Genomic DNA, 23,356 nt, shown 5'->3' on the forward strand with positions numbered 1-23,356 from the left:
TTCTGTAAATGGTATTGGGGAGGTTAGAACATGCAGGTACACCAGATGATCTGTACAGAAGGCGCACTGGGGAGGTGTGGACATCCAGGTACTTGGAAGTATTGTCTTTACTAAAAGAGACTTGAAGAGGTGGAGGATGTAGGTACATGGAAGTATGGTATTAGGAAAAATCCTTGGGGAGGGTGGGAGATGTGGAAACATGGAGTGGTGGTCGCTATAGAAAGAACTTTAAGGTGTAGAGGATTTATAAAGAGATGGAACAATGATCTTTACAGAAGGAACCTTGAACAAGTGAGGACATGGTTACATTGAAGCGTGGTCTCTACAAAAAGAGCCTGGAGGGAGGTGAAAGATGTAGGTATAAGAACAATTGATCTCTACAGAAAGCTTTGAGCAGGTGTGGGCATGCAGGATCATAAATGGGATGGCCTTTACAAAAGGAGTGTTGACAAGTCAGAACATGCAGGTTCATGGAATGATGGTCTCTGCAAAAAGCCTTGGGAAGGTGGGAGACACAAGTACATGGAAAGATGGTCTTTACAAACAGAGCATTGGCAGGTGAGGACATGCAAGTACATGGAAGACTGGTCTCTGCAGAAGGAGCTCTGGGGAGTTGAGACTATGCAGATACACAAAAAGACGGTCTCTGCAGACAAGGACATGCAGGTACATGGAAGAATGGTCTCTACAAAATGATCCTTGGGACGGTGAGAACATACAGACACATGAAAGTATGGCCTCTATAGGTAGGGCTTGCAGGTAGATTACAAAATGGTCACTACAGAAAGAACTTTGGGGAGGTGAAGCAATGCATTAAAGAATGGTCTGTAGGGGGGGGGGGGTCTCCTCCCCCTCCCCCTCCCCCTCCCCCTCCAAATACCTATGCTAACTAACCTTGGTAGGAAAAATGGGGTAGATTTAGTAAAACTGGTTCACCCAGAATCTGGTGCACCTCTGCATGGTAGCCAATCCGTTTCTAACCTCAGCTTGTTCTAAGCTTTGGCAATAAAACCTGGAAGCTGATTGGTTTCTGTTTAGAAGTTCACCTAATTTTGCACTCTCCAGCTTTAGTAAATAAACCTCTATGTGTATGCTTACCTATTTTCAGGCCACTCCAGTCACTTGATTTCTCCTGTGCCAGCCAGCACCAGCTGCAGGAGAGAGGAGTGTGTTCCGACAACAGCTAGAAAAGCCTGGAGCGGGGACGTCGCGCATAGGCTTCAATGGCCCATATGTTGTTGGTACTCGATGCATGCAATACAGCTAAAAAGGAAAAAAAACAAAACATAGCATCTTTCCCACTGCCCTATAGCAGAAATACTTCTACAGGGCGGCAGGACTGCGCAAAATCACAAATGTATATGATTTTGCATTTCCGGGTAGGGGGCGCATGCGCGACCTACCCGCGCCACCATTGGCGGCCTCAGCTGTTGGTCCCGGCCAGAGATTCCCCGCTTGCACCCTGCGATTGCCGAGTATCACTGACAGGGGAGAGACCTGTATGTAAACAATACAGATCTCTCCCCTGTCAGCTTCTGCATATTGCTTTGTATTGCTCTGCAAGACACATACGCAGAACACAGTAAAACAGCACACAGTTAACCCTTTGATTGCCCCAGATAACTCCTTCCTGCCCAGTGTCATTAGTACAGTGTCAGTGCTTTTTATTAGCACTGATCGCTGTATTAGTGTCACTGGGGATGTTAGTGGCAGTTAGTTCCCACCAGTGTTAGAATGCCCGCCGCAGTCCCGCAATAAGTTGCGGATCGCCGCCATTACTAGTATAAAAAGAAAAAATCCAGTATCAATACCGCCATTTGTAGATGATATATAACTTTCATGTAAACCAATTAATTTACATGTGTTGGGATATTTTTTTTTAGCAAAGACATGGAGCAGAATACGTTTTGGCCTAAATTTATGACGAAATTTGATTATTTTTTTTTCTTTTTTAATTTTTACTGGATATGTTTAATAGCAACAGTAAAAAATTAGTTTTTTCCTCCAAATTGTCGGGTTTTTTTTGTTTATAGCGCAAAAAATAAAAACCGCAGAGGTTATCAAATACCATCGAAAGAGAGCGCCATTTGTGCGGAAAAAAGGACGTGAATATAATTTGGGTGCAGCGTTGCATGACCGCGCAATTGTCAAAGTTAAGCAGCAAATAGAAATATGAATTTTGAATAATATTTGAAGATTCAGAGATGCTGAGAGGGTTTATTTGACTTTGGACTTTTGGGGGAGAAAGTGTGACTTTTTGTGCGTCTAGGGTGTTTTTTATTTAATTTTTTTATAATTTTGTGCGTATACCGATTTTTTTATTTTAATTTTTTTTTGTTTTTACTATTCATAAAGTAATGCAGCGCCATATCGCAAAAAATGTCCTGGTCGGGAAGGGGGGTAAATCCTCTGGTGGTTAATTGGTTAAAGGATACAATAACCTTTTAGTAACATTCTACACCCTAAATACAGGTGTATTTATCATGTGTAACAGGTAATATGTTAATAATGCAGCAGCCCCGCTCACCCCACAGTCCCCCATTGTGATAGTAAGTGGGGAATCCTTTCTTCTCACCTGCTATTACAATTTAAAAACAGTGCAGCTCTGTGAGGCTCTGCCCACACAGCCGCATCACACAGATCTGCGGATGAATGAACTACAAGTCCCATCTACCACCGTGGCAGGTGGCTTGTAGTTCTCAATGAATTTCAAAGCTGCTGTTAAGCGTTCTCGTAGTTCATTGACACTCTGGCACTTCAGTAACTGTCTCTGCTTGTATGAGTGCCTACAGGAGCCTGGCATTGCACACACGATCTGCCAATCACAAGTGCAATGCTCTACAAGCTTCTAAGAAGAAAATAATGTTATTGCACATTTATGCACCTGCAAAAAAAAGTGCTCATATTTGTTTTTTTAAGTGACCTTAGCCATTAAGGCTAGTTAGGTGTAAACTGGAATTTCACTTTAAGGATTACATTTTGTACATCGCACCAAAAAAGAGGGGCGACTGAGGAGTAAAGGGGGACAGAATTTTTTCAAATCAGAAACAACTGGGCACTTTAATTACCGTATTTTTCGCTCCATAAGACGCACCTGACCATTAGACACACCTAGGTTTTAGAGGCAGAAAACAGGAAAAAAAATATTCTGAACCAATGGACTGCAGACATAGTACAGGAGATGACCAGAAACTGCGGACACAGTACAGGAGATGACCAGAGACTGCGGACACAGTACAGGGGATGAGCAGAGACTGCGGACACAGTACAGGGGATGAGCAGAGACTGCGGACACAGTACAGGAGATGATCAGAGACTGCGGACACAGTACAGGAGATGACCAGAGACTGCGGACACAGTACAGGGGATGACCAGAGACTGCGGACACAGTACAGGGGATGAGCAGAGACTGCGGACACAGTACAGGGGATGAGCAGAGACTGCGGACACAGTACAGGGGATGAGCAGAGACTGCGGACACAGTACAGGGGATGAGCAGAGACTGCGGACACAGTACAGGGGATGAGCAGAGACTGCGGACACAGTACAGGGGATGAGCAGAGACTGCGGACACAGTACAGGGGATGAGCAGAGACTGCGGACACAGTACAGGGGGGGAGCAGAGACTGCGGACACAGTACAGGGGGGGAGCAGAGACTGCGGACACAGTACAGGGGGGGAGCAGAGACTGCGGACACAGTACAGGGGGGGAGCAGAGACTGCGGACACAGTACAGGGGGGGAGCAGAGACTGCGGACACAGTACAGGGGGGGAGCAGAGACTGCGGACACAGTACAGGGGGGGAGCAGAGACTGCGGACACAGTACAGGGGGGGAGCAGAGACTGCGGACACAGTACAGGGGATGAGCAGAGACTGCGGACACAGTACAGGGGGGGAGCAGAGACTGCGGACTCAGTACAGGGGATGACTGCTGACCTTTGGGGAGCGGGTACCTAAATTTGACAGGTACCCGCTCTTACTTCTGCGGAGTTGTTCTTTGGTTAGTGTCAGCTCTGCAGCGGTACCTTACCTGTTCCTCTATCCAGCGGCGCACTGTCTTCCCGGCTTCTGTAGTGTGGGCGCTCGGCTTGACAGCCGGGTGCCCAATGCGCATGAGCGAGAAGCGCTGCGCTTTGTGATTGGTCCGGCAGCTTCTGGGATCTGTCATGTGTCCCAGGTGCTGCCTTACCATTCACAAAGCGCACCGCTTCTTGCGCATGCGCACTTGGCACCCGGCTGTCAAGCCGAGCGCCCACACTACAGAAGCCGGGAAGACAGTGCACCGCTGGATAGAGGAACAGGTAAGGTCCTGCTGCAGAGCTGAGCGGTCGGCCCGATATTCTGACGCTGCGGAAATACCGGATCGGTCGCTCCATAAGTCACCCTGACATTTTCCCCCCTTTTTTGTGGGGAAAAAAGTGCGTCTTATGGAGCGAAAAATACGCTAAGTTAATGTTTCACTGCATATACATACTTAGTTGTGTTTTTTTTCTTTCTTTCTTTTTTAATTTAGTTCAGTTTGTGGGCTAAACAAAATAAAAAAAAATCAGATTCCTTCATCCATGCTAAACAGTGCAGGTTACAAAATCTGCTGTGGCTATTATAATACCTGAACAGAGGTTGCATTTGATTGGATGCAGCCTCTGTTCATCCACCAATTTTCCACCCAGCTTGTAGCCACGTGGACAGGTGCTGACGTGGATGAGAAAGTAATCAGTGTATGGACAACTAAGCGGAGGATGGATTTGACTAACAGCCTGCCGCCACTAAGAAATGGCCTCTTGAAATTGGTCAAATCCAGGAAGAGCTGATTTGAGATTGTAATCTGTGTGGTATAATCGGTTTCTTTTCCTCCAATTTGTCTATTGATTTTTTTTTTTCCCCAGCTAGTTTTCTTTGACAAAAGTAAGGCTTCTTTCACACTGCTCTGAATCAAAAATGCATATGTGCTTTTGTTTCAGTGATTTGCGTTTTTGATGCGTGTTGCGTTGGGTTTTCTCCCCCCAAATCTCTAGACTTCCCATATATGTGTTGTGTTTTTAAAGCATTTTTGCCACATTTTCTGTTCATTTCAATGGAGAGGTGCGATTTTGGTGCAAGTTTTTTTTTTTTTTTTACCTGACCGAACATGCACTAAAAATGCAGCAAGCGGGATTTTTAAAATGCAACTGAAACACAACAGACCAGTGTAAAGGGTTCCATAGGATTTAAAGGGATACATTTTTCATGCACTTTTATTTAACTGAACAAAAACTGATCAGTGTGAAAGCAGCTTAATCAAGCAGATTAAGGCAACCTGCCACCATCCCTGGCATATGGATATAGAAACACAAACTGTTTTTGGCAGCTTGCATTGATCCATTTGGTTATTTATGATCAAAATGTGCTTGGAGTTGTGAGAAACCTGTCATATGTATGACCAGCATTAGAACATGGATATTGATTAAATGAAAAGACAGAGTAAGCCATTGATTTTTCTTTTCAGTCGAAATCTTAATCAAGCTGAGATAAATGTTAACAAACATTGTAGGAAAATCCAATCAAGGCATGTGAATTGTTTGAGAGATCACTGTTTATGTAGGAATCAGGGTGATACAATGGATACTACTGGCACTAGTGGATTTAGTGAACAGCTCACTGGGCTTAATGCCCCCCAGAGACCCATCTACAAAAGGTCTTGGTGTAGCTAAAGATCACATACATGCCTTGAAAACAGTATGCAAGGCCAAAAAATTAGGTACAGCCATCTTCATTTTAGGATTTCAAAGGTGGCTCCTAGAGTATTTCCAGCATTGTGTTACATAGTTAGTCTGGCTGAAAAAACACAAAAGTCCATCCAGTTCATTAAAAAAAAAAAGTTATAATCCTATACCCACAGTTGATCCAGAGGAAGGCAAAAAAAAACACAGAAAAGCATGAACCAATTTTGCTTCTGCAGGGAAAAAAAATTTCTTGCTGATCCCCCGAGAGGCAATCGGATATTCCCTGGATCAACTTTACCTATAAATGTTAGTATCCAGTTATATTCTGTGTATCCAAGAAACAATCCAGGACTTTTTTAAAGCAATCCACTGAGCTGGCCAGAACCAACTCTTGAGGGAGTTCACCTAGAGATTAAATGTTTTCATTTTTATGTGTATGGGAAATGTTTTATATCTTCATATTCTCCATTTCATTTGACCTTTTCCCTGCCATCCAGTCTCCATTGCTGTGTTCTTTTATTTTCAGCCATTGTTCCTCCCTCCTGTTTTCTCTTGTTCATTGTCCACATGTCCTTTCTCCTCTTCAGACCAGATCTCCTCTTGTTTCCTGTTCTCTCCTGGGTTGCTTTGTATTTTGTGTTTTGATTTTTTTTTTTTTCCCCTATTTCTCCCCCAGTTATTCTCATCACTCTAAGCCCCACGCCCGCTCCATCCCAGCGAGCAGGTATCTGATTGCCCTTCTCATCTCCTTACTTGCTCCAGGCGCAGCTAACTTCCCCCTATGTCACTCTTAACATGCAACCCCCCCCTTTTAAATTAATTTGACTGTGTTTCCTTAATCTGCCCCTTCATGTGTATCTACAGCTCCTTCTCAGTCTTCTGCTCATGCTTGGCATCGCTCTCCCACCTGTCTTTGTGCATGGGATGGGGAATGTTGCATGCAGTGTGGATCTGGCATGTAGACTTTGTATGGAGCATGAGCTCAGGGAATCCTAACAAATAGGGTGAGGTTGGCGGACAGAAGGTAGGAATGGCTCAACCTTTATGGCAAGTGTGATACTGTAAGGTAAGATGGAGATAGTGTAAGAATTATATGCATTGTGTTCCCTTTATGTTTGTACAGGTTTCTACATGTGGAAAACCATTGACATATATGTGTTTAAATGGGGTTTGCTGTATAGGAACACAAATTACTCAAAGATGTTCATTTTGTAAGACACAAGTTTAGCAAATCTGTCATCTGATTACCGTTACTGAATTGAAACCAGAAGCTAAGAGCAGGATCCTAGAGGTGCCTTCAGAGTTCTGTGGGAGCCCAAAACCAAGGTGCCAGCTCTGACTCCGCTCTGAAGTGTTGGTCAGACGCAGAATGTTTTATTGCAGGATTTGGCTTTGGAGAAAATCTCCCCCACCCCATTACACCACCACTGTTGATACAACTGTTGATACAAGGCAGGATGGATCCATGCTTTCATATTGTTTATGCAAAATTCGGACCCGACATCTGAATGTCGCAGCAACCAGTCTGCCCATTTTGCTCTGCCCTCTGACATCAACAAGGCATTTTTCCACACAACTGCCGCTCACTGGATATTTTCTCTTTTTCGGATCATTCTCTGTAAACCCTAGAGATGGTTGTGCGTGAAAATCCCAGTAGATCATCTTTTGAAATACTCAGACCAGCCCATCTGGCACCAACAAACATGCCACATTCAAAGTCACTTAGGAATGGTTCACACCAATGCATTGTGCTTTTTGTCCTTTTTGCAGTGCAGTTTTGCTTTTTTGCATTCGGGTTTTGCCGTGGTTTATTTTTTTTTTGCTGGGCAGACTTAAAAGGCAAAACACAGTAAAAACGAACTACATGTGTTTCAGCAGCTTCCCCATTGAACTCTAATATAGCAAAAATGCTGCTTTTGCATTTTAAAAAAGTTCCTGACCCTTTCCAAAAAACGCAGCAGCTCAAAAAAGCATAGGTGTGAACATATCTCATAGGAAACCATGTTAAATGGTCTGTAGTGCCTTTCTGCAAAAAGCACTAAACGCATTGGTGTGAACCAAGTCTAAAATTCCCTTACTTCCCCATTCTGTTTGGTTTGAACTTCAGCAAGTTGTCTTCACCATGTCTAGATGCTTAAATGCATTGAGTTGCCGCTATGTGATTGGCTGTTTAGCAGTTTGTCTTACCAAGCAATTGAAAAGGTGTAGTTAATCGAGGGAGTGTAGATGGGGCATTCAGAAGGAAGATGGTGTTACGGTTGGTAACAAAATTAGCCAAGCATGTGAAATCTATTGACTTTGAGGCCTTACCACCTAGGAGCCCAAAATGCTATTGGAAACTAAAGAGTGAGTGATCACACCAGTTCTGAATCTACATTTACTTTGGATGGTGTGGAGCCTGTACCAATGTAAGGGAATTAGAAATCTACAAAGATGTTTCTTTTCACTGTCATACCTTACAAGATCAACCTTTGCCTGTAAAACAGAGCTACAATTTCAATATCCAGATGACAAAGATATGTACACGGCACATTGCATGGGGTATAACAAATTTAATGGGGTTTGCTGTATAGGAACACAAATTACTGACATAAAAATGTTCAGTTTATAAGACAGAGCTTAGTAAATCTGTCAACTACTTACCGTTACTGAATTGAAACAAGAAGAGCAGGATCCTAGAGGTGCCTTCAGAGTTCCCTGGGAGCCCAAAACCAAGGTGCCAGCTCTGACTCCGCTCTGAAATGTTGGTCAGACGCAGCATGTTTTGTTGAAGGATTTGGCTTTACAGCCAAAATCAGATTCCCGATTTGGAAAATTGCAATTTTCATATTGAGTCCCCATGTTTTGGATGCTCCGTATGTGCCCTGAAGACTAAGCAGATGTCTGTGGAGATGCCTCTAGATTTTTGCTCTTAAATTCTCAGGCCACATCCATAAATTCAGTTAAGGGACATGTTTGCTTTACTTTAAGGAGAAGGTAATGGGTTTTGAATGGGTTGTTCAGGGAATGATGGGGCACTGCTGTTGCTCGTAGCTTATCTCTGTTCCCCGATCTTTGTCCCTTCTCTGTGTTTCACCCTCTTTTCATCCAGCGTTACAACTTCCTCTTGCCAATGATGGACACAGCCGCTCCGACAGCTCCGCACATCATCACCCGTCACTACCTGTCCGGCCACGGCACATGTTGAACCTGCCACAAACCAACTACTTGACGCAGCGGAGCTTGGAGAGGTGAGAACAGGACTTTGTCACACTGGGTCGTAATAGTTGTTTAAATATTATATTGATTGTGCAGACATCCTCATTTAAAGTGACACTAAACTATATACTTCATTCTCCAAAAAATAATCCATACACGTCCAGTACTTATTGGCTCTGCAATTCTTTTTTGTGTTTTTTTTATGAAACTGTTTATATTTTTCTGTCTCCTTGTAATGTCCTAAATGAGCACCCAAAGTATATGATGGTTAAACAGGGCAGATATTCATGCACAGTTTGTCATTGGCTGCTTTATTATCTGCCCAGTTTAACCATCATATATTTTACATTCACTCCAGTACTTCTTCTTGCTTCAAGCCCTGATAAAAGCGGATATTTTCTGACTCCTGAAACATGTTGGCTCTGTCATAGGCTTTAATGAATTTATTTGGATAATGAAAGACAGCCATAAGATGGTTCAAACCTTGGTGGATTCAGCAGGGACCAGCTGAGATTTGATCCATCTGTGGGCAGTCTGATTGTACCCAATTCAATCCATCGATTGACTTGAGTACAGCCAGCAAGTTGGATTCTTAGCATACAATTTTAAGGGGATGGGGGGTGCTAGTAGTTTTTAATTTTTTTTTTTTTTGTGGAGTTTGGCTTTAAATTCGGTGTGATGGCTAAATGGCTATCACTGTTTCCATGGTGCTTTGGGACCGGAGTTTGAATCCCACCTGGGGCTCACATTGCATAGAGCAAATCTAATGTCTATCTCAGACCTGGTTTCTGAGGATAACCGTCTCGTCTGAAATTGTTTACTTCGTATGCCCACTCTTTTATATTTGTGGTCTTTATTATTATTATTATTATTATTATACAGGATTTATATAGCGCCAACAGTTTGTGCAGCGCTTTACAATAAAACGGGAGACAATATAGCAACAATACAGTTCAATACAAGAGGGTTAGGAGGGCCCTGATCCTGGGAGTTTACAATCTAAGACTTTATGTAAACTTGAAACTGCATTGAGCTGTAGAATAGTCTGTGATGGTCAGGGCATTGGGACTGATTTTTTTTTTTTTTCTTCCTTTTTTTCAGTACTGAAATTGACCAGAAGCTGCAAGAAATTATTAAGCAGACTGGATACCTGTTAATTGATGGACAGGTGAGATAATACACAGTGATCGTTGATATAGATATTGCTGTATTTGGTGGTTAGGAAGCCCATAGTGATTTATTAGTGACAGAATAACTTGGTTATAACATGTTCATGGCCGCACATCTCCAGCTTATCGAATCAGAGAACACTTTGCATTTATTCAGAAAATGCATAGCATTCTTCAAATGACACCCTCCTGTGTTCAGAATGCAGCAGGGCAGCCACTTGGCTCGGGACCTGGAAGCTGTTGGAGATCACTGGAGTAGCGGTGTCTTCCTAGTGATTTCCAGCTCCCAGGAGAATTGGCCAGGTATGGTATATACATAGGCTGCAGTGTATTTAACTCTGTAACTTTCTAGCACCATTTTTCCCGTTCCCTCTTTCCGTAGACCATTACCTTCACCTACACCCCCCTCCTCAATTTCAGCACATTTACCAAATTTTATTCTTGACAGATTCTCTTTAGTAGGATGAAAAATTATTTAAAAGATCTGTTCTAGGTCTTTGATAAATTCAGACCAGTTTCACAATGAGTTCTAATGATAATTACAAGATGGCGTTAATTGGTAAATCTCTCTGGTAAGTATATGATAGTGTAAAGGCCAAGTAATAATTCATCTGTGATGGGTACAAGATAATTTCAGGACCAAGGATGTAGCCATAAATACAAGACAGCTCAGGGTCAGTGGGATGGGACAGTAGAGGAGCTTGGCCTGTGGTCAGGTCATAATTTTGATGCTGACTAGTTATTATACAAAGGACAATGTGATGGCTATCTGGATTTGATGTGACAATATTTCTGTACTCTCTTGCTGCCTTTTATAAATTTAAAAAATAAATACAATTCTACTATATATGATTCTATATGACAGCTACTAAGTTGCAGCTTTCTCGCCATGTTCTTGTTCTCAGAAATACCAGGCAGATATAAATGACTTAGAGAATTTAGGAGAAATCGGTAATGGAACTTGTGGACAAGTCTGGAAGATGAGGTTTAAGAAGACCGGACATATCATTGCTGTGAAGGTATGTGATCATTGTTAGTATGGACTGTAAAGAATATAGTTATGACTAATCTGAAAGATCACAGAAAATACTGGTCATTTCATCTTTACCAGGATGGTGGTGTAGAGTTGATCTTATACTTGAACTTGCGTTGTACGGAAGATAACAGCAAGCTGTGGGTTAAAGGATCAGACCACCCATATCTGTTGAAATGAGTGAACCCCTGGCTTGTTGTCTTCTGTTCTCTAAAGGGGATATCTGCCTGCCATAATTCTCATTCTTGTTTACCTGGGATTTTTTGTTGTTCCTGCTCACCTTGTGTCCATCTTGGCTCCTCGTGTTTTGGACTTCAAAATGTAACTAAAGAAAGTCAGCACAGACACGGAGGACCTTTCATAATGGGCATTGCTAACCCAGAACACAAGTGCGGAGATTTCTCTGGGAGATATTGGTTTTGGGCTGGCTTACCTTTTATGTTATTGCCTGAGGGCTATCTTTGTCAAAAGTTTTATAGTTGGTTAACCACTCGCCCTCCTGAGGATTTACCCCGCTTACTGACCAGACCATTTTTTGCGACACTTCATTGTGTTCTTTTAATTGACAATTGCGCGATCATGCAACGCTGCACCCAAATTAAATTTATGTCCCTTTTTTCCCACAAATAGAGCTTTCTTCCGGTGGTATTTGATCGCCTGTGTGGTTTTTATCTTTTGTGCTATAAACAAATAAAGACCGAGAATTTTGAGAAAAAAAACAATATTTTTGACTTTTTACTATTAACTAGTTGCTGACTGCAGATAGCCGAATGACTGCTGCACTGCGGCCGTCCAGTTCTGGGAGGGCGTCGTATGACGTCCTCTCAGAACGCGCTCTCCTGCGCGCCCCGGGGGCACGCACCGTTGATCTCCATGATCGCTGTGTCCTACGGACACAGCTGACCATGTGCTGTGGTAAAAGGCCAATCACAGCAGCCTTTTACCACGTGATCAGCTGTGTCCAATGACACGCTGATCACAGGTAAATGCAATTGCCGGTTCTCGGCTGCACTTTCCTCACGCTGTCAGAGCGTGAGTAAAGTACTGCCGAGAACTGGCAGTTGTCAGGGCAGGAATCGGCACCGATCATCGGGGAACTGATTATCAGTGCCCTGATGATCGGTGCCCACCAGTGCCACTCACCAGTTCTGCCACCCAACTATGCCCACCAGTGCCACCCCCCAGTGCCCAGCAGTTGCGCCTGTCAGTGCCCATCATCAGTGCCGCCTATTAGTGCCACCCATCGGTGCCGACTATCAGTACCCATCATCAGTGCTGTCTATCAGTGCCACCAAATCCGTGCCACCTCATTAGTGCCATCTATCCGTGCTGCCTATCAGTGACCATCAGTGCAGCCTCATCAAAACACATCAGTGAAGGAGAAAAATTACCTGTTTGCAAAATTTTATAATAGAAATACACTTTTTTTTATTTTTTTTATTTAATTTTTTACTTTTTTTAATTTTTTTTTTATAGCACAAAATGTAAAACACCCAGCGGCAAGTAAATACCACCAAAAGAAAGCTTTATTTGTGAGAAAAAAATGATAAAACTTTCATATGGGTATAATGTTGCATGACTACGCAATTGTCATTCAAAGTGCAACAGCGCTGAAAGCTGAAATTTGGCCTGGTAAGGAAGGGGGTATAAGTGCCCTGTAGGCAAGTGGTTAAACCTGTCCAGTAAAAAAATTTTAATATTCAAATTTCATCATAAATTTAGGCCAAAATGCATTCTGCAACATGTCTTTGCTCAAAAAAAAAAAAATTCCAATGCGTGTAAATTAGTTTAGATGAAAGTTATAACATTTACAAATGGCGGTATAGATACAAGAATTTTTTTTTTAATTTTTACTAGTAATGGCGGTGATCAGCGAATTATAGCGGGACTGCGGCGGGCATTCTGAAACTGGAGGGAAAACTGGCTTGGTGTCACTGACATCCCCAGTGAAACCAATACAGTGATCAGTGCTAATAAAAAGCACTGACACTGTACTAATGGCACTGGGCCAGAAGGGGTTAACAGGAGGGGCGATCAAAGGGTTAACTGTGTGCTGTTTTACTATGTGGGCTGTGTTTCACTGTAAGCACACTACTTTGGTTCTGCTTTGAAGAGACATTCAAAGCAGTGTGATGGAGCAGACAGGGGAGAGATCTGTATTGTTTACATACAGGTCTCTTCCCTGAAAGAGATACTTGGCGATCGCTGGGTGCCAGCGAGTAATCAGCGGCCGAGACCCGGTGATCGACAGCTGAGGCTCGCTTGCACCCCCTATCCAAAACTGCAAAATCACGTGTATATACGTGATTTTGCGTAGCCCTGCCACCCAGTAGCAGTATTTCTGCTATAGGGTGGAGAGGAAGCCATTAAAGTGGACCTTGCACTCCATACAAGTGTTTTTTATTTTGTTTTTTTATGTGCTCCCTTACTGAAGTGCAAAATAAGCTTTAGAAAAAAAAAAGCACCTTCAATGAAAAAAGTTAGATTCCTCTGGCTTCTACAAACAGTGGGTCATCCTGCTGCTGAATGGAGACTCTCCCAGCACTGTGCTGCAGGGTCTTCCCATGATCCTGTCAGAAAAACTAGCAAACCTTAGTGCTCCTGCGCTTGGAGAGTGGGCCAAAAATGTCAGTAGGCTGCAGTGCTATCCTGCCTTTCATAAGATGCTCTCACCTTGCTGCCCTCACGAGGGAGGTCTAGAGGTACTGCAACAACAAACAAAACAGAGGGCGCACTGGCCTAGTGCATTATCCTTAAATTATGGCTTTATTATATAGAAAGGTAAGTACTATACTAACAAAGTTCACTAAAAGTCCAAGCTCATCGCATGGAAACAGCACAGTCCAATCCACAGTGCATCATAAAATGGAGTCTCAACAGGCTGACGCGTTTCAAGGACTTTGCCTCTTCCTCAGAGCCTAGGCTTTGTACTTTTAGTCTACTTTGTGAATATAATACTTACCTTTCTACAAAATAAAGCCATCATTTAAGGATAATGCACTAGGCCAGTGCGCCCTCTGTTATGTATGTTGTTGCAGTATCCATGATCTTGTCAGCAAGACTTGGATCACTTTACATTCTCCAGGTTTTGCTGGAAGGAGGATAACATCACCCTTGCCTAGTCACCGTGGATAAAAGCTTTTTTTCCACCTGCATGTTATATGCACTTTTTTTCTATTTTGGGGGGAGGGGGTGCACATGCTTAAAAGTAGTCCTTGATTTTTAGGTGCAAGATCCTCTTTAAGAGGAAAACTCATCCCTCTTTAACCCCCGGTTTACATATATGCGGCTGTGCGGGCCTCGTTTTGCACGGGCACGAGAGCTCATTCATTTGAATGGACGCCCATGACATGCAGGGAAGAAGTCCCTGCACTTCTTTGGAAAATGCAGCCCGCACGGGAACCTCGGTTCCCAGTACGGATGCGTTTTTCAGTGCGGGCGGGTGTGCCATTAGAACTAATGGCACCCATCCACGGGTCCGCATTTCTCTGTGCGGGTGGTGTGGCTGCACCGATTTTCGTGCGGATCCGCAGCGGCACCACCCGCACAGATGTGAACCGAGGGTAAAACCTCAGCAGTTCTGTGGCCTAAGAAAGGCAAAACACAACCCACTGGTCTATTATGTACAATCTTGCCTTTCACAGGAAATCTGATTTAAAGTACAGGCAGTCCCCAGGTTACGAACACGATGGGGTCTGTAGGTTTGTTCTTCAGTCGAATTTGTAAGTTGGAACAGGTACATTATTTAAATGTAGCTCCAACCAAAAAATAATTTTGAAGTCTTTTGGATAGCATAGGGAAGGGTCTTACACCCCTGTATTGTTTATTTTGCTGTCTCTGCCCATGTGCAGAAGATTTCATCTCACCTTCTGTCCCTGTGACAATTGGATTTGGAACATTTTGGGTTGTCGTGAAAACAAGGATTGGTGAGAAACCTTCAGTGGAGACACCTTTTTTTCCCCTTGAGAACACTTACAGGAGTGAATGTCCCTTCCTAGGGGTAGATTTCCTCTCACCTTGTTTCTTCCCCTGTTTGGAAGTATGAGTTGTTCATAACTCGAATGTTCCTAACTCCGGGGGACTGCCTAAATATCTAAAGGCAAAGCTTTTTAATTTCACATTGGACAACGCAGGCTAAAAAGAAAGAAATAAAAAAATAACAGGAGCATTGACCATTTCCTAGGTAATCTACCACTAAAACAAAAATATGGATTTTAGATATACTGCAAGAAAAAAAATATTTGACCTGAGTCCTACTTTAACACCCCGGTCACATCAAGCCCAACTTTGAAATTGTGCAACTTATAGTGAAGTGACGTGCCACTACTTTAGGAATCGGTGCGGCTCCGACCAAGTCGGAACTGCACCGATATGACCGCTACAATTGCGGACAGTAGGGCATGCCAAGGCAAACCCGATGTGACCGGGGTTTTAGGCCAGCAGAAAGCATGGTGATATCTGGTGGAATGCTGAAAACCTAGTAACTTTCTTTATCTTTCAGCAAATGCGCCGTTCAGGAAACAAGGAGGAGAACAAACGTATTTTGATGGATTTGGATGTTGTACTGAAGAGCCATGATTGCCCATACATAGTACAATGTTATGGCACTTTCATCACAAATGTGAGTTTATTGATTTAACTACTTCAGTACCGGTCGCCTTCACCCCCTTCCTGCCCAGGACAATTTTTAGACATGTTGCACTTTGAATGACAATTGTTCGGTCATGCAACTCTGTACCCATATGACATTTTAATCCTTTTTTTCACATGTTTGGTGGTATTTAATCACAGCTGGGTTTTCGATTTTTTTTTTTTTTTTTGCTAAATAACATTTTTGCAAATGATCTTTCTTCGTTAATTTTGGCCAAAATGTATACTTTTACATTCTTTTGATGAAAATAACCAAAATCAGTGTTGGTCTGTAGGAAAGCTATAGAGTCCACAAACTAATATATACACTATATTGCCAAAAGTATTGGGCCAGCCCTCCAAATCATTGGATTCAAGTGTATAAAATCAAGCACCTAGGCATGCAGACTGCTTCTAAAAGCATTTGTGAAAGAATGGGTCGCTCTCAGGAGCTCAGTGAATTCAAGCGTGGTCCCGTGATAGGTTGCCACCTGTGCAATAAGTCATCGTGACATTTCCTGGCTACTAAATATTCCACGGTCAACTGTTAGTGGTATTATAACAAAGTGGAAGCAACTGGGAACAACAGCAACTCAACCACGAAGTGATAGGCCACGTAAAATGACAGCGTGGGATCAGCCCATGCTGAAGCGCACAGTGCGCAGAAGTCACCAACCGTCTGCAGAGTCAATAACAAAAGACCTCCAAACTTCGTGTGGCCTTCCGATTAGCACAACAGTATGTAGAGTGCTTCATGGAATGGGTTTCCATGGCTGAGTAGCTGCATCCAAGCCTTCCATCACCAATGCAAAGTGTCAGATGCAGTGGTGTAAAGCACACCACCAATGAACTCTAGAGCAGTGGAGACATGTTCTATGGAGTGATGAATCACGCTTCTCTGTCTGGCAATCCGATGGACCTGTTTGGGTTTGGCGGTTGCTTGCCTGACTGCATTGTGCCAAGTGTAACATTTGGTGAAAGGTGGGTTATGGTGTGAGGTTGTTTTTCAAGGGTTGGGCTTGGCCTTCGTTCCAGTGAGGGGAACTTTTAAGTCATCAGCATACCAAGACATTTTGGACAATTTCATGCTCCCAACTATGTGGGAAGAATTTGGGGGTGGCCACTTCTTGTTTCAACATGACTGCGCACCAGTGCACAAAGCAAGGTCCATAAAGACATGGATGAGCGAGTTTGGGGTGGAGGAACTTGACTGACCTGCACAGAGTCCTGACCTCAACCCGATAGAACACCTTTGGGATGAATTACAGTGGAGACTGTGAGCCAGGCCATCTCGCCCAACATCAGTGCCTGACCTCACAAATGTGCTTCTGGAAGAATGGTCAAACATTCCCATAGACACCCTCCTAAACCTTTTGGACGACCTTCCCAGAAGAGTTGAAGCTGTTATAGCTGCAAAGGGCAGGGCCAACTCAATATTGAGCCCTACGGACTAAGACTGGGATGTCATTAAAGTTCATGTGCGTGAAAAGGCAGACGTCCTAACACTTTTGGCAATATAGAGTATATCTGAAAATCCTGCCATGACAGTACAAATATCGCCCAAATGACCCCTTTTTGGAAAGGAGACAGTCCAAGGTATTTAGTATCAGTGCTGCCCATCTGTGCCAGTCAGTGCTGCCTATTAGTGCCCACCATTGCTGCCTATCAGTGCTGCGTATCAGTGCAGCCTCATCAGTGTCTGCTCATAAATGCACACCAGTGCCACCTCATCAGTGTCCATCAGTGCAGCTTCATCAATTCACATCAGTGAAGGAGAAAAATTACCTATTTGCAGAAAACAAGGAAAACTTTTTTTCAAAATTTGTGGGTTTTTTTTAATTATTCTTTATAGTGCAAAGGATGAAAACCCAGGGGTGATTAAATACCATCAAAAGAGAGCCCTATTGTTGAAAAAAAACATACAAAAATTTCATAGGGATACAGTGTTGCATGACCGCGCAATTGTAATTCAAAGTGCGACAGCTTTGAAAGCTGAAAATTAGCCTGGGCAGAAAGGGGGTATATAAGTGCAGGCTAATGGTTAAAGACTAAGTTCCCCCGTGGTTGTTGTTTTTTTTGTTTTTTGTTTTTTTTCTACCTTCATCTTGCATAGATCATTCATTTGGCAGAGTAAAGCAGCTGAGCAATCAGATAACCGCCTATGTGGAGCAGCACTGTAGTACTGAAAACAGGAGAAGCGTGTCCCTGGCAGTCTGTAAAGCTCACCATACACTATACAATCTGACTGTATACTCTCCTTTAGATCTGCCATTAGCTATGTTGTGCAAGGGCCTGCCTGATTGGATACAGAGTGATTGGATAGATGGTGTGTCCTCTTATTTATATAGTTATGGTAAATCGAAAGGCGTTCGTACAGAGATTGTACAATCAGATTGTATAGTTTATGGCCACCTTTTATACACCTAAAATGAACTAGTTGCTCTTTCAATGCCATTAATAATGGCACTCCAGATGCAGAAGCAAACACGAGTTAGTGTTCTATAAAGTAATCTGGGGCCAATGTCTTTGTGTTCATTGAGCTGTCATTTGTGGGGGTTTGGTTAAAAAAAAAACAAAAACTTTTTTCTTTTTTGTTTTGATTAAAGACTGATGTGTTCATAGCCATGGAGCTGATGGGAACCTGTGCAGAAAAACTGAAGAAAAGGATCCAGGGTCCCATACCAGAGAGCATTTTGGGAAAGATGACTGTAGCAGTGAGTAAATCCAGATATTCAAGCTTTGGGGGTCACACACTGATATCCATCAGCAGGTCTGCTTTTCTAAATGTCTTTGCTGTGTATCTCTGGCTCTAGGGCTACTTCCCAGTTTCTGTGATTGGCTGTCCCAGATTTTCCTAGAATATGGTTAGATGGAGGTGAAGGTGGACAGGCTTGAGAAGACCTTAGACAGAAGCTGTTGCCGATGCATTATAGGGTGTACGATCAGGAGCTCATATTTGAGTATTGACATTCTCCGCACAGTTTCCTACACGGCTTGGTTAATTTTGAGAAAAGTGTTTCTTTTTTACTGTATCCAAAACATTAAGGCAAGAAAGGTATTATAATGCAGCATTACCTGTTCTTACATGTAAAGGCTGCGCTCATTTTTTTTTTTCTCCTTTTGTTTGCACCCGGTTACCTTGTCCGTATCAAATTTCGTGTCCTAAGGTAGCAATGTTCATCCCAAGGATGGTAGTACAGAACACCCTGACCTCCATTTCTCCATATCATAGGGTGGTGATGGTGATCTGTAGTCCTCAGAAAACTGGAAACAATGTAACCGATAAGAGTACAGCAAAGGTAGCATGTATACAAAATTACCTAGCAAGTTTTTTCAGGTAATTTCAGCAGGTGTTTATTTTAACTTGTCAAACGAAAATAATTAAACACTTTCAATGATTTATGTAGCAAACCAGTAGGAATCAAATACGAGATTTTCATTTACATAAACTTTAAGTATAGTATTCTAGGCCAGCCTTTCTCAACCAGGGTGCCCAGGCGCTTTGGGGTGCCTTGAGGCTTCTTCAGGGGTGCCTTGAGGCTTCTTCAGGGGTGCCTTGGCAAAATGTCTAAACATTGCCCAAAACTTGTAAACAAGCCAGCGGGTGGGATAAGCCTGCCTTTTAGTTACACAAAGCAACAGGTTTTCATTGTACATCATTACAACCTTCTAGCGTCCTGACAACCAATGACATCAGTTGATAAGGAGGATGTCAGCTCCCTGCACAGCATCCTAGTTTGACCCTCCAACAGCCCCTTTCTGTCAGTGCTGGGGTCACATTAGCTCAGTGATGGAGAAAAACTGAGGGAGAGGAGAAACATTGGAATACTAGTCAGTACCAGTGTGCAAAAGTGTATTTTCTTTGGAAGAATAAATCACCTCTAATGTTGGGTGTCCTACAGGTGTGGATGTTGCTGAGTTTATATAAGACTAATATTATGGACACTCTTGAGGCACCCCATTCTAAAATGTGAAAAATGATTCTAATAATGGGTGCCTCGGGACTGTCCGTAATTTTAAAGAGTGCCTTGACTGAAAAAAGGTTGAGAAACAGTGTTTTAGGCAACTCCTTGCAAACCTGACTCTTTCTTTGATCCTCATAGATTGTAAATGCCTTGTATTATCTCAAAGAAAAACATGGAGTGATTCACAGGGATGTCAAACCTTCAAATATACTTCTGGATGCAAGTGGACGGATCAAGCTGTGTGACTTTGGAATCAGTGGGCGTCTTGTGGACTCAAAGGCCAAAACCAGAAGTGCTGGTTGTGCTGCTTATATGGCTGTAAGTTGGGTGGGGAAGTTTAGAAAAAAGAATGGCGGAAAAGGGCCATGAGTTTTGCTTAGTGCTTACATTTCTTGTATTCTTCAGCCTGAGAGAATTGATCCTCCAGACCCCACTAAACCAGACTATGATATCCGAGCAGATGTGTGGAGTCTCGGGATCTCATTGGTGAGCTATTTCCACAGTCGTCTGTATTACCCACCAATCTCTGATGATCTTACTCACACTAGAACTCGCTGTATTCTTTGTCTTCTCTTCATCGTTCTCATTGTCTCTTAGGTGGAGTTAGCCACAGGTCAATTCCCTTACAAGAACTGCAAGACAGACTTTGAAGTTCTCACCAAAGTCCTTCAAGAAGAACCTCCAGTACTCCCTCATAATATGGGATTTTCTCCTCTTTTCCAGTCTTTTGTCAAAGATTGGTGAGTTAAATTACATTTTTCTTATATCAGGGATGAACTGCCATTGATGGAATAGCTATTTGAATGTACCTTTGCATCCATGGACTAGGAGTCGGCTTTATACCGCCTGTATCTTGGGCATAGCTCTGTGGTCTGTCCCCCATACATCATTAAAGTGGAACTTTAGTGGCAGACTTTCTGCCTTGCTTTCTTGTCTCTCATTTCTCTGTCCACTAGTGCCGTCATCTTCTCTTCTGGTTTTGCTGGCTTCCCTCTCCTGCCATTAAAGGCCACTCCTGATGTAACTCCCATGCTTCAACAGGGAGGAAACATCATCCCTGGCACCCTGCTGCAATGCCAGAGATCCAAAGTGTGAACCGCACTGCTCATGCACCACAGGCAGTGTATACCATTAAAAAAAAAAATAGGAGAGAGAAGAAAGGGTGGTTGTTGCGTTTTTTTTATTTATTTATTTATTTTTTGTTTTTTTGTTTTGTTGTTTTTTTATGTAGAAGAGACCGAGACAAGAAAAAAAGATCAGCATTTATTTCATTTGAACAACAAAAGTCTGTTGACTTCACAGAGATGCTTCAATCTCTGGATGTATCCCGACAATGTTAGGATCCACCCAGATGCCTGACGAGCAGCTGGCTCAGGTTGTCAAAGTGCCCCTGAGAGCCTGAGCCAGCCATTCCTGCCCCCTCCATAGCCTGGCGCTCCAGTGAGCGCTGGGGGGGGCAGTGCAGAGAGACGCTGACTGATAGTCACTGCTCTCTGCTCATTGAAGACCGAGAACTGAGCTATCAGGGTCCATGTGATCACTCAGTTCTTGGGCTTAAAGCTGCAGGGGGCAGCTGCTACATCCATTTGATGCTGCAGCCATGTAGGTGAGTATGTGTTTTTTTTTTTTTTATGTTCCTGCACTTCTTTTAAAGTGTTACTAAAGCCAGGACCCTGTATTCACTATATGTGGTCTCCCCGGACCCTGCATTCACTATATTTGGTCTCCCACAGTACACAGAACATGGAAATGCAATTATTTTAGTAAATATAAACTGCTAAATACTTTTTCTCATCAGCAGTCTTGTGACTTCTATCAGTGTCCAGCAGAGTACTGGTTAAAGCTTGTATGAGGAGTTTTCTCTAGGAGGATGCAGAACCCCTGACCTCTGTCTAGACACTGCTGATTGGCCCTGTTCTGATCACATGCACTCTCCCAAGAAAAAAAAAAAACCTCTCTAGCAATACACACCAAATTGAGCATGTGCAGAGTTTCTCCACATGATATGTCTTATCAGGAGATAAGAGGGGGACACTGAAAGAAGGGAAGGATCAAACACCTTTTTTTACACTATGCAGAAGATTACTGCATATACAGACTGGTTTTACTGTTGTGGGTTTAGTAACACTTCACTCCAGCCAAACAGCTAAATATACTGTACAAACAACGGACATATATGGGAACTGCTTCCTGCCATAGAATTTGTATTTTTATCCTGAGATTTACACAGCTCTGGCACACATCACACCCCTGTCTGATAGGGCAAGAGTCTGGATTTTCTCTGCTGCAGTTAAGTAAAACTTACACAAGTCTTGTCCCTCCCCAGCTTGTGACCAGCCAGTGAAAGGAGACGCATACTCATGAGCTCATCTCTCTGTCCCTCTGCTCTCTCCTGCTATTAGCATGTCCCGTAGTGCTCTGCAGTTGATTGGCAGCTCCTTATGCTGCTTCTACCTCTTCCTTTCCAAACTATGCTGTACAGGGACTTTACTAGATCAAATTTAGGTACTTGCACTCATTCCAATAAAAATATGTATTAATGATGACAGAGTTGCATTAGTTTTTGTATATCTTCCTGGCGTTCCGCTTTTAAAGCCTCATGGTAATTGCCTAGACAAAGGTGTCTTCTGACTCAAAGCTTTCAGTGGCTTCTTTCACACCTATTTAAAGTATTCCCTAAAGTTACCATTGTTCTGCATATGTTCTATTCTCTGATCCTTTCTTATTCTAAAACCAACGACCACCATCAGTGGTTAACCAGCAATCTAGAAAATGTGGCGTTTGGGAAAATGTTTGAATCTTGTTACTAGGCACAATGGTTACACGAACAATACGTTTGTAAGCTGGCTATACATCGAAATTTGCCTGGTTCAGAAGGAACTAGCTGATCTTCGACCCATGTTCATGACGAGTCAATCTATTGATTGACTTTTCATGAATGGGCTTGTTGGAGAGTCCTGCTTGATCAGCACATGTAGCCAGTGGGCTGCAGCGCTGATCAGTGTATTTTGACGGCAGGAGAGATCTACTGTCTGAATACAGAGACACAGTGGGAAGGATTCTTTTATCCACCTCAAGTGTCTGAGGATGGGGTAATCCACTCAAGTTTCATTCATACAGCTGGGTGAAAAAAAATGTAATGTATGACCAGCTTGTGAAACCTTTTGTATAGACAAATATTTTGTCCAGGCAGGCTATGACCATGATTTTGAGCCCAGGTTCACATATATGCGAATTGGATTAAGGATGCACCGACATTTCGGTGGCTGAAACGTTTCGGCTGAAAACACCCCTTTTCGGCCATCAGCCGAAATGAGAAAAAAAGCACCGATACAGGTGCTGAAAAAATTCCGCCACTTGCCGCCGTCGCCTGGTAGTTCTCAGACTCACCTGAGAAATCATCGAACGATCCCGGTACTGGGCATAGAGATGAGTAAAGGAAAGATGGCCTCCACTCATCTCTAAGCCCTTGGAGGACTGGAGCTATGTCACTTCCGGTTCCAGCCATTTATTTTTTATTTTTGTTCAAAGCACTAGATCAATGCTTTTTTTTTTTTTTTTTTTTTTTTTTTTTTATATCCAATGCTTTACATTGCAGAGGAGAGATGTGTGGTCTTATTGACCCCATATCTCTCTCCATAAAGAGGACCTGTCACTAA

At 43.0% G+C, this 23,356-nt stretch overlaps 1 protein-coding gene across 3 annotated transcripts in view; it reads left to right on the plus strand.

Annotated features, from left to right (window-relative positions):
- Positions 1 to 23,356, plus strand: part of MAP2K7 (mitogen-activated protein kinase kinase 7) — a 34,086-nt gene that overhangs the window by 6,723 nt on the left and 4,007 nt on the right. The window contains exons 2-10 of one of the 3 annotated variants that reach the window (XM_089661234.1): positions 6,380 to 6,427; positions 8,795 to 8,933; positions 10,003 to 10,069; positions 10,976 to 11,089; positions 15,605 to 15,724; positions 18,339 to 18,446; positions 19,836 to 20,015; positions 20,103 to 20,183; positions 20,295 to 20,437. In XM_089661234.1, the coding sequence (XP_089517360.1) occupies positions 6,380 to 6,427; positions 8,795 to 8,933; positions 10,003 to 10,069; positions 10,976 to 11,089; positions 15,605 to 15,724; positions 18,339 to 18,446; positions 19,836 to 20,015; positions 20,103 to 20,183; positions 20,295 to 20,437 (1,000 nt within the window). Of the gene's footprint in view, positions 1 to 1,108; positions 1,242 to 6,379; positions 6,428 to 8,794; positions 8,934 to 10,002; positions 10,070 to 10,975; positions 11,090 to 15,604; positions 15,725 to 18,338; positions 18,447 to 19,835; positions 20,016 to 20,102; positions 20,184 to 20,294; positions 20,438 to 23,356 lie in introns of all 3 variants that reach the window. The other 2 variants (XM_089661236.1, XM_089661235.1) reach the window with 2 other exon arrangements.

Source organism: Staurois parvus, unplaced genomic scaffold (assembly GCF_062004578.1).
Source record: "Staurois parvus isolate SC_StPar_1 unplaced genomic scaffold, SC_StPar_1.0 ptg001328l, whole genome shotgun sequence".
Taxonomy (NCBI): domain Eukaryota; kingdom Metazoa; phylum Chordata; class Amphibia; order Anura; family Ranidae; genus Staurois; species Staurois parvus.